Source organism: Engystomops pustulosus, chromosome 6 (genome assembly GCF_040894005.1).
Source record: "Engystomops pustulosus chromosome 6, aEngPut4.maternal, whole genome shotgun sequence".
NCBI lineage: Eukaryota > Metazoa > Chordata > Amphibia > Anura > Leptodactylidae > Engystomops > Engystomops pustulosus.
Window position 1 is genome coordinate 72603750 of NC_092416.1, and position 12221 is coordinate 72615970.

Here is a 12221-nt window from a genome sequence, read left to right on the forward strand (position 1 = left end):
GTGCCTAATTGAAATCCAACCCCTACTAAATTTTCCCACTTCGGTCTTTGCAATGGATATGTGCGTCACTAAGCGCAAAACACAGCGGTCGCAAGTCTCACTACAAATTGCTCACAATTGGCTAGTAGATGCACTGCAGCAAGTACAGCCACCAGCAGATCAACCAGAAACCAAATATATAACGCTACTGTAGGCGTAAGCCGTTTGGATTCTCCTATGGCTATTTTCTAGCCAAGTATGAAAGCACACTACTATGCCAGATGAGATGACACTGAGTTATTAAACAAAATAAACGTAAAATAAAAAAGGAAAAATGGCAGACTGTGCCTAATTGAAATCCAACCCCTACTAAATTTTCCCACTTTGGTGTTTGAGGTGGATATGTGTGCCACTAAGAGCTAAACACAACGGTAGCAAGTCCCCCTGCTAATTCCTCACAAAATGGTACTAGATGCAAATAAAAAAAAAAAAAAGTAGAACGTTATTGTAGCCCTAAGAAGGGCTGTTGGGTTCTTGGAGAATCACTCCTGCCTAACAGTAAGCTAATAGAACACCCTAACGCTTTCCCTGACCAGCAGCAGCTCTCTCCCTAGCGGCATCCAGACACAGAATGATCCGAGCAGCGCGGGCAGCGGCTAGTCTATCCCAGGGTCACCTGATCTGGCCAGCCAACCACTGCTATCGACGTGTAAGGGTACCACGTCATGCTGGGTGGAGTGCAGAGTCTCCTGGCTTGTGATTGGCTCTGTTTCTGGCCGCCAAAAAGCAAAACGGCGGGAGCTGCCATTTTCTCGAGCGGGCGAAGTATTCGTCCGAGCAACGAGCAGTTTCGAGTACGCTAATGCTCGAACGAGCATCAAGCTCGGACGAGCATGTTCGCTCATCTCTAGTCACAATGTAGCTCATTGCATTGTATAATCCTCCAGCCTGTATATGTTACTGAGTTATCTGAAGGGAAAGGTGCCCGGTGACCCCCACATGTGTAGTGAAGCCAGTGGCAGAACATCCTTGGTGTGCATGCCTTGCAGCTTCCCTTTAACTCTTTCCTGTATTTAGGGCTGTATTTGGCATTAAATAGACTGTACCTGGGGATTCCGGTAACATTGAGGGCTTAGTGAGCTGGCTCATTAGGCTCCGCTCACTAAAAAAAGAGTTTTTTTTTCTGGCTCCTGAACAGCTCCCTATTAAATAAATAATAGGGAGCTGCACGCCAGTCAATCAACTGACACCACTACACTTTTAATCCGCTTTTATCAGGGTAAAGGGGGCGTGGTGAGCCAGTTAGGGGTGGGGCTAAGTGAGCCTTAATTCTTAGTGCTGGCTCGTTCGAGAACAACACATCACTACAATTCATCCTTGGCCAGACTGGTCAAGTGTCATAAACTATAGGAGAGTTTTCCCTGAGGTGATACCGGTAGTGTGTAGAGGTGGGAGAATGGAGTGTATAGTGCATAGTTAGGGACACAAATTTGTACAAATATGAGTGGAGGTACAAGGGTGTCATAATGTTTTAGTGCAGGCATATTATGTAGGATTGGAAACTAAAGTGGTAAGTCTATAGAAGTGGGAGCATAGGGAGTGTACTGGATTGGTTCACAGAAGGGGCCATGGTCCCGAGGAATGGGTTATACGGAGTAATAATCATTAAAGGAAATCTACCATACGGATTTAGTGGTTTTAACCTAAGTATACTTACACACTGGTGTGTAACACCGAAACAGGATCTGTTCTTTATGTAGCTGTTATTGGCTTATTTTTCGTGAAAAAGGACTTTTCCCGTGCCAATCACGGGAAGTGTGGGCTTAGCTGTTGGACCCCTGTGATCATGAAAATAAAAACCTTTTTGAAGAGGACCTCTCACCCATAAAAAGGCAGCAGTGTTACACTGCTAGCGTTATCGGAAACCTCCAATTACACTAGCAGACATTGCCCCGCTGTACAATAGAGATGCCAAACCGCGCTGTAAGCGGTCGGGAATATTCATGAGGAGGTGGGATTAGGGGCGGTGACTGCCGCATCAAGCCTCGCAGTCACTGCTGGCCTATGAAGTGGGCTGGGTGGTCCGGGGGAGAAGCAGCGCCTTGGACTGCCCCCTCATGAATATGCCCGCAGTGTCAGCACGGCAGTATCTGCTAGGCTTATCAGGGGGTTCCCGATAACGCTAGTAGTGTAACACTGCTGGGACTGTTGTAGAACTAGGAGCTGCTTACTTTAATAAGCAGCTCCTAGTACTTTTTTATATGGATGACAGGCCCTCTTTAAAAGGTAATATAGTGAATATAAATGGGAAGCTGGTTAAAAAAAACAAGGTGGCTCACTTGTCTCTCCTGAATCTCTGCTGTCTGATGGTGTCCGGGTCCCAGTGATTGGATGTGAAGGAATTCCCAGCCATTTCCTGTTTAGTTGGGTTGGGTGCAGGAAGAGGAATAGAGGTTTTATTTCTTCATTTTCTTATTTTAATAATTTGCAACCCTATACAAATGGCAAATCTCTTAAATGATAGAGCAGGTAAAGATATATTCAACATATTCTACAGTGGTATAATGGGGTTCGCAGTCAGGGCTCCTTACCTACGTACAATATTCCAGGATTTTTAAAAATCTGGCAGCCAGATGTCAAATTTAAGACATTAGTGAATTATTAACACCTTAAAGACTTAAGGCCATTTTGCACCTTCCTGCCGTCATAACACCAAAATAACTTGATAACGTTTTTGTAGAATGTTATGAGGCTTTCAGAACTTTTAGGTGCACACATTTTCATTTGAAAATGCAAAAACATACTTTGGAGGGACCTACTCTGGTTTTAGGTATCTACATTGTGACGTACTACCGAACCAAGCCAGTGCCAGAAGCTGCAGGAGTAGGCTGCCTCTAACAACCACCTGCCTCTAACACCTGCGAAATTCCTCCGTTGGCAGGTGTTAACCCCTTACACGCTGCAGCCTCTGATGACAGCCCCGGGGTCTGACAGTGCCCTGGGGCTGCACAATATCCCGTGGGGGCCGGGTCATACCTCTTAACAGGACCCGGCTGTAACATGCTTAGCATGCGCAGCACGTGTTGCATGTGTTACACGTGTTACATAACACACTATAATATATATGTATTACAAAGTGTTAGGTGAAGAAGAGCTTTAAAAGAGCATCGCTTCTTCAAGCCAACCTGTAAAAACAAAAACATTTTAAACACTTAATAAAGCATTTTTAATAAAATCAATTAATTAAATAAAAAACGTGATAGTCCCCTAAACACCAACATTCCCTATACACATTTAATGCTGTGTCTGTAACAATCTGTACAATAAACAAAACCCAAAAATGTTAATTTTTCATAAAATCCCTTTACAAAAATATTGAAAAAGTGATTAAAAAAATGTTATGTGCGCCAAAATAGTACCACTGAAAAGTACAACTCAACCAATAAAAAATAATCCCTAAACCAGCTATGCCAACCAAGAAATAATAAAGTTATATCTCCAAAAAGATGGCGATACGAAAATAAGTGAGATTTTCTCTATATTAGGTTTTTTCAGTAAAATTGTAAAAATATATAGAAAACTACTGTATATATATGAAGTATCACTGTAATCATAGTGACCTATAAAATGAAGATAATATATAATTTTATGGTACGTGTACGGCCCCCAAAAAAATACAAAAAAAAAAGAAATCAAAATTAACGATTTTCTTTTCCTCTATACATTCCAGAGTTAATAAAATCTCATAAATAAGTGAAAGACCCACTAAAATGAAGCATTTGTAAATTGCATCTAATATCTCAGAAAATAAACCCTTAGGCCCCTTCCCCACTTGCGAGTGTGATGCGATGAACTCGCATCACACTCGCAACGCAAGCTGTCGGGAACGCACGGCCCGAACGCTGCACCGCGGGAGTGAACTGACATGCTGAGTTCACTCCCGCGGTGCAGCGTTCAGGCCGTGCGTTCCCGGCAGCTTGCGTTGCGAGTGTGATGCGAGTTCATCGCATCACACTCGCAAGTGGGGAACGGGCCTTATTGTCCAAATTGCCCAAAAAATTAAGATTGTATAGCCATTAAAAAGTTACAATGCAAATCTGCTCTGAATGGCGCAGCTTCCCTTCAATGCCCTGGCGTGTGCCCATACAGAAGGTTACTACCACATATGGAGTATTGTTATACTTGGGAGAGCTTGGGATCAAACTTTGTGGAGCATATTGGTATTTTATCCACTGAGAATTTGTATATTTTCTTAATTTCAAAATTGAACACGATTTTGTTTTAACACCTGTAAAGCAATTTAAGGGTTAACAAACTTCATAAAAGTTGTTTTACAAATGTTGAAGGATGTAGTTTCTATAATGGGTTTTACTATTATTTCTCTCAAAGTGACTTAAAATCTGAGCAGGTCCCTCAAAAGCATGATTTTACGTTTTTTATTAACATGTGAAAAATTGCACCTAAAATTCAAAGCCCCATAACATCCTACAAAAATGAGAGCATGCGTAAAAAACATGTCAACATAAAGCAGGCATTTGGTAAATGTTAGTTATGAAGTTTTTACACGCCTTACACGCCTTACACGCCGCGGTCATGCTTGTCCATGGTGTGTAAGGGGTAATCACCTAGTGATGGCAGGGTCTGAGGGGTGTCTCTTGGATGCGTCAACTCCGTTACAGTCAGGTTCCAACTAACACACTGAGGCTGAGCATGTGCATTGCAATACATTTGAACAAGCGTTAAACTTGAACAATTGTTAAGCCAACCTGTAAAAAAAAAAGTTTAAAGTTTTCTTTTAATAAAAAGAAAGGGAAAATACCCTAAATAAGACTATTTCCCAAAAAAACATAAAACCATATTTTTTTTTGGATTGTCGCGTCTAACAATCTGTACAAGAAATAAGAAAGTTATTGTACCCACTCGAAACTGTTCTATATACTGTAATGTAAGTAATAGGCACTGTTGTCCTACAATCCAAGAGATATTGGGAGGGGGGGGGAGGGGTAATCATCAGATTTTATGCTTTAATCTGGGTGCCCCATACTGGTGTCTTCAAACCCAAACCCCACCCTCATGTGACGACATTGCCAAATAGTTTCAACAATGAAAAAGAGACTGAGGCTCCCAAGCCAGTCAGCTGACATCTTCTATTTAAAGTCTGCAGTAGAATTATGGTATATCGTATAAGTTCCTAGGGTCCAAACACCCAAGTAGGAAACATCCCCACAAACCAAAATCTATCAAAATATAGATCAAAAGATGCCTCATTTACAACATTTGCCAGCATTAAAAATGTAAATTAAAAGTGATTTAAAAGGTTGTATAGATCGCCAAATAATATCAATAAAAACATATGCTGCTGCCACAAAAAAACCATCCCTTACATAGCTCTGTACACAAGTATTAAAACAAGTTCCAGGCATCAGAAAATGGCGAAGCAAAGACATTTTCCTTTGCAAATACGTAAAAATAAAGCCCTCTATAAAATCATTAATTTACTTTTGGAATTTTTCTCCATATTTTTAGTGAATATTCTCTTTAACATACCACTTCCCGACATGCGCCATAATAGTACTCCTGAGCGAAATCGGCCCTGACAGAGCAGGTGTGAGCTGCTTATCGTGGGTGTCATCCTGCACAAACGCCCACAATATTCTTTTGATCATGGATGTTAACCCCTGGCCACTTTTCTCAAGGATCAGACCCTCATGCCACTAACCAAGGGGGGTCTGATCCTCCTATGGCAGCCCCGATGTCTGATGCTTTGTGATGTCAGGCACTGCATCCGGGCAGGACCAGACTGTAACTCACTGAGCATGCATCGCTAAGCGATATGCTATGGCAGTGTGTTAGCTCTATTTTACAATTGTTGATTTTCTTTTCCGCCACACATTAAATAGTTAATACATAATCAATAAGCTAAAGATGTCCAAAAATGAGGTATTTGTAAATTACAGCTCATCCCACAAAAAATAAGACCTCATATGGCCAAATTGCCCAAAAACGAAAAATATTATGTAGCCGTAAAAAAAGTGACAAAGCAAATCCCTCCCCTTCAATGCCATGTGGTGCACCCATACAGCAGTTTACCACCACATATGGAGTACTGGCATACTAAGGACAAATTAGGTATCAAACTGTGGGGACCGTTTTGGTATTTTATCCATTGTGATTTGCGTAAACTAAAAAAAAAAATTGATTTAACCCCCAAAAATTAAAATTTCAAAATTGTTTTGAAATTGTTTGTTTTAAAACTTCATAAACTTTTTTTTTTTTTTTACATATGTTGGGGCGTGTAGTTTCTATAATGGTTTATAGGGTTTTAATTAAATTTAGGCCTCTCAAAGTTACTTGAAACCTAAGAAGGTCAATCAAAAGTATGATTTTGCGTTTTTTCACATTTTCGTAAAAAAAAAAAATCGCCCAACGTTCTAAACTTCAAAAAAATAAGCTCCTACAAAAACGAGGACGCTTAAAAAAACATTCCAACATAAAGCATTCTCAAAATCCCCTGGATATGTCAAAGCCGTCAGTCACACACGTCAGATTTGAAAAAAAAAGGGTCGGTTTCCCTTAATGGGTTAAAAGGAACATTTGTCGCCAGCTTTTATAGCACTAAACTACTAGCAACTGTCTCTTAAATGTAAGACTGTAGTCTCTTGCGAGCAGGGCCCTCACTCCTATTGTTTCATGTGACTGTTATTACTCTGTAATGTCTTATTTTATCTGTATATGTTCCTCAGATTCTGTAAAGCGCTACAGAATATGATGGCGCTATATAAATAAAGATTATCATTATAGTAATGCCTGCATATCGAGTTCTGCTGCTCACAATGGTGATTCTCATCTTAACAATGGCACCAGAACCATGGTTCTAGCTGCTATAGAGTCCGAGAAGTTCCCCCTCCAGCCTCTACGGCTGGCTTAACATGAGTTTGTTCAGTCAAACTCATCAGAATGACCTGCCCAAGCACTGAGTTCTGGAACAGAACTGAAATGCTGAGTGCTTGCTCACTTTTTGTGGAGTGACCTTGCAATTTTTTTTACAATTATTTTAGAAAATTGCTAGTCTTAAATCTCTTGTCTCTGGTGTTGCACTAGCAGTGGTTCTATGAATAAGCCACTAATGAGACAAAAAGCCCATTGGTATCTTTTTGACACTTTTTAAAAAGGCAATAATAATTAACCCCCATCGACACCTATGTAAACAAAAACACACAGGAAAATCTGCAACGCCAGTGCAGAAAAGTGACATGATCATTCAGTTATTTCTCCTCTAATTGCATTCACTAATTGTATTATAATATGAAGTGAGGTTTGGCTTCATATACCTGCATGAAAAGACTGCACAGAATATGCCATGTGTGTAGTTGACGTGAAAGTGACTCATCTTAGGCAAAAAGTGACTCATCTGAGCTCATTTGCAAATGACTTTGGAGGCAATTTTTTTTATACTATTGATAAACGAAATTTGCCCCACACATAATAAGCCCTCAGCTCCTTTGACCCTTCAATAGGGGCAGAAACTTTTGCAAACCAACTTATGATGTAATGCAAAAATGGAATCAGTCTTTGGGTGCAGGAAGGGCAGGGTGATACCAGCTATCAGGATTATGGGTTTGTGACCTGAAAACCTCTGTATGAGGAGAGAATTCTTCCCTTTCTTGTAGCTGACGTGAGGAGGGAAGATAATGTAGGCTTTGCTGTGACTTGGTGTGAGGCAGAGTAATGAGCAGGGTATAAGTATAGGGAGCAGGATGTTATTTGTGAGATGGCGGCTCCCGGTAATTACCCCGGGGGGGGGGGGGGGGGGGGGGAGCTGCAGCTCCTCCGTCCATACATTGTACAACTTCTTAGTTTGAAGACCCCCCTGTGCTGCCCCCTCCCAGTCAGAGAAGCAGTGTCTGGCAGGAAAGCCACATCTCTGCACATGCTCAGGCGAGACTGTCAGCAGCAGCAGCAGCAGCAGAGCTGTGTGGAGAGGACAAGAGGGGACATCAGCAGCCGCAGGCCTCCCCCACTATGTCCTGCAGGACGGGCAGCACTGAGGGGGCAGGCTGCAATGTGCCCGGGGACTTAACCCTTCTGCACTGATGAAAGGCTTCAGGCTTGTCTGGTAAGCGGAGGCACCTGCCACCCCCATCCCAGCATAGTGAACCCCTTTATTTTTGGATCCGGGCTGAGGGAAGTTGGCATGTGGTTTTCTGCAGACTGCAGCTGTCAGGAGCATCCTCTCCATCCATGGACTGAAGAGACGCACTGTGCCCGGTCCCGGGAGGAAGGCGGCATGGCTTGCAGGTTTTTCATGCCCCCTCTAGATTAGTCCTAGTTCACATGGGGTGTAGTCGGTTGTTGTAGTCGGTAGTTTACTATAGTTTTATCGCTTACTAGATCTTGTAAACTGCATGTGCCCTTTATATGATGCAGTGCCTGCTGGAGCTCCATATGCCTGGCACAGCTGGCATTGCCTTCTTGCAGTGGACACAATTTTGTATTTTTAGCATATAAAATGGTAAAAGTTTAATTCTATGTCCCCACTGCACCACTACTAGAGGTACTAGAGCTTATGTAACACCTCTGACTAAAGTAAAGGGAACCTAAATCCATGATTCCCCCCCCCTCCTCCCCCTTTTAGCTTTTCTCCATATCCCAGTAAACCGAATGATAGTTTAACCCCATGTTTGCCAGACCGCCTTAATTTGCTTTTGCTGTGAACCCCCCCCTTCCTTTCCCAAACTCTGCAATTTTCACATGTCACTTGTAGTGTCTGTTATCACTGCCTAATAAAACACCGGGCTCCATGAATACAGCATGGGGGAGACATAAGGAGGATCTGTCCTCAGCTAAGTATTTCACTCAGCATTGTGTACTTTGACCTTGAGGTAAGTGCCAGCTCCTGGATTCATTTGAGTATTCTACTCCATTAGGTAACTTCTGAAGTTTCTGGGTCGTAGACCACCTATGGAGTCTGGCTGTGGCGCAATGTAAAATGTATGGCAAGAAGTGAGAGAGCAGGGAGACTGTCGGATGCCATCTGTAGACGGAGCCTATAATCCTCTTAACATTTATCCTGCATCCTTTCTAGCCCTCCCTCAGACCTCTAGGATTAATATCTCCTCTCAGCCCCCTATTTTCCTGGCTTGTACATGTTAACTCTGTTCGCCATTTCCACTAAAGTCTGACTGTACCCCAAATTGTATAATTTTCCGCCACCTTGCTTGTTTGCTCTTTAGTAACAATGTGAGGTTATTCTTTAGTTACGATGTAACTAGTGGCCAGGACGGTGTTAAAGTTGCCCCTTTAAGGCTAGGTACACAGAGCCTATCCTCTTCTTTTTACTATAATATATATATATATATATATATATATATATATATATATATATATGAGTAAGGAGACTCTCATTATATGCAAATCTTTCTTTCAGTAAATTCCATTTAAAAGCTGACAATGATGTGTGAACATACCCTTATAGTGTGGCTTTAGCTTCCTCCAACAAATTAGTTGAGGGATTAAGGTATTAGTTTGTGTTTGCGATTATGTCCATAGTATCCCCCCTGGCAATTAACAAGCCAGTATTTAACAGTATCCGAGGTTGGCACATGAGGGGAGTTGTCTTGGTGTGCCCTCGTTACATCATCTTGGACTGGTTAAGTGGTCCGGCCCCATCCGGCTGTTCTCTCTTCTGCGGACGGCTGGAGTATCTACTACTGCCCATTTGATTGTGCAGATACATTGCAGCAAAGTCACATCATACACCGGATAATAGGTTTAAAACCTGCCCTGAGCATCTACGGGTATAGATGTGGCAGAGCTTTTATAAGAGAATGTTGCAGTCCTGTGGAAAGTCATTTTATTTGGGACTTTGCTGCTAGGCTTGTGTGTAGTTTATTCTTGGCAGTTATATATTGTTTTGTGGTGAAACGAAAGTTGCCGAATATATCTGTGATTCAGCTCCATGTGGTCAGAATACACGGTTTCTCTTGTCTGTACTTGCGCCAAAGGTTCCTGTGGTTTTTGACTTCTCCTATTGCTAGTTTCGTTTATTCTTAATCTGAAACTTTTCAACGTTGTCGATGCATATAAAGACTGGATGATATACATGACTTTTCTCTGCAGTCATATTAGACTTGCACTTATAAAGAGTCCGTTCCCTGCAGGGTTGGCCAAACCTCCAGCTCCACCAAAATGGTCACTGACTCCATGACTCTAACTCCCCAGTCCTGTTTTCCTCCTCACTCTAGCAGTGCTTGAGATAAATGCAGGCATTCCTTCCCAGTGCTTTATTCCTCTGATCTATAGCAGAAGAGCTTTACTTCTGAGCATGTACATAAAGTGCAGTCACATTTATCTCAAGTAAAAGGGGAATTAGGGATGCACAATCTGTGCTGACAGGCCACATGCAGCCTGTCAAGCCATGAGTTGCGGTCTGCACCCTGTTAACTATCAGAATCCAATTAACACTTCCATAACTGATATAACATGAAAGCGTTCATTGGTGCAGGAGGCCCTTTAGCGGTGAGTGCATCTGAGAAGTTCTCACTGCTCTTGGGTCCTCTCCAGCCACTCCACTTTGTGTCCTGACTCAACAGTGGTTGTATCCATCAAGGTCAGTACCCTGAGCAAAGCAACAGCAGGAGAGCACCCGGGAGTGGTAAGTACTTGTCAGGTGTATTGTACTGCTCCCGGGTCTTCTGCCTCCGCATACAATCAGCAGGGGACACAGAGCGGCATATGGAGGTGAGGAGAAGCTGCAGTGCGGTGCAGGTAGGCAATGGAGAGGATTTATTTATTTTTTTGTCAGCTCCGGGATCTCCTGTATTATCTGCTATGGGGTCTTTAGTATTATTATCTGCTATGTGGTCTCCTGTATTATTATTATTATTATTATCTCCAGTATTTGTCTGCTTTGGGGGTCAACAGTATTAGTAGTTTCAGGTTCTAGGGGTCTCCAGTACTATTATTATCTGCTCTAGGGTCTGTACTATTATTGTCTGCTCTGTATGCAGTAATTGGTTTCTGGGGTGGCATTGTGCCATTTATAAATTCTGGATTGGCATTTTGAGCGGTACTGTGGTTGTTTATGCATCTAGGGTGCTGATTAATGATGCAACCCCGTAAAGTTGAGCAGTGTGACAGTATGGCCAATGGCCAGTAAATAAAAAAATAACCCCCAAAGAATGAAGTGTTACAAATTTAAGGCAAAAACACATTGAGGCAGATTTATTATAAGGCAGGATTGCACTCCAGTTTTTTGAGTGTCTAAGGAGCATTTTACATGCCTTTTCTGACATGCCATGTCAGATTTATCATAGTGGCTCTAATACAAATGTAAGGTATACCTGTAATTAAGAAGCTGTCACACTGCCTGGGAAGCAGCAATGTATCATAGTGTCATAGTTAATTGGTTGTAAAAAAGACACATGTCCATCAAGTTGAACCAAGGAAGGGAAGGGATTGGATGAGGAAGAGATTTATGGGAAACAATTTATATAACATAACCATCAATGTTATTTGGGTGTAAAAAGGCATCTAGACCCTTCTTGAAGCTCTCTGCTGTCCCTACTGTGACCAGCGCTTGAGGCCGGCTATTAAACAGATTGACCGTTCTCATAGTAAAAAAGCCCTGTCGTGATTAAACCTTGATGTACAACATTTATATTTATATTTATTTAAAACATAACAATCTTAACACTTCAATAAAGCAGATTTGTCATGGAAAATCACCCCCCCCCCCAAACTAAAAATACTTTCTTGCAGGGATTTTCCACACTGACTTTATCAGCCCTATGTCCAATGTCATTACCACCAAAAATAGTTTTTAAAATTATGCTAGTTTGAAGTGCTTTGGGGGCGTGGAAGAGCCCATCCAGGATGGGTCTGGGGCATAATCAATGCTAGCCCCCTACCCTACCACAAATCTGATGCGCCCACCTCTCCATGTGGACTGCATGCAGATGCTGGCGTCTCGACACCCCCAACGCAGTCGCAGCCCTACAGCTTCATCAATCCAGCACCTTCAGTGTACTCCTGGAAGAAACCGCACTGCCGAACAGGTTAAGCTGACAAGAATGACATCGGCATCATCATATCAGAAGTGCTGTGGGGGGGGGGGGGTGTTCTCTGTGCTCTTTTTTCTGTCACTGCTTATGTAGTGAGCTGTGTGTATGAAGTCCTGTACACAGCATACGAGATATGAGACAAAGAGGTTTAAGATGAGCCCATATTATACCTAAAGATTA

The 12221-nt window shown here is 42.2% G+C and overlaps 1 protein-coding gene across 11 annotated transcripts in view; it reads left to right on the forward strand.

Annotated features, from left to right (window-relative positions):
- GRAMD1B (GRAM domain containing 1B) overlaps positions 1–12221 on the forward strand; it is a 168516-nt gene that overhangs the window by 96726 nt on the left and 59569 nt on the right. The window contains exons 1-2 of one of the 11 annotated variants that reach the window (XM_072156527.1): positions 7875–8095; positions 8190–8277. The exons of 9 other annotated variants lie outside the window; for them this stretch is intronic. In XM_072156527.1, coding sequence (XP_072012628.1) covers positions 8267–8277 — 11 coding nt within the window. In that variant the 5' untranslated portion in view covers positions 7875–8095; positions 8190–8266. Of the gene's footprint in view, positions 1–7874; positions 8096–8189; positions 8278–12221 lie in introns of those variants that run through there. One more of the 11 variants, XM_072156526.1, reaches the window with a different exon arrangement.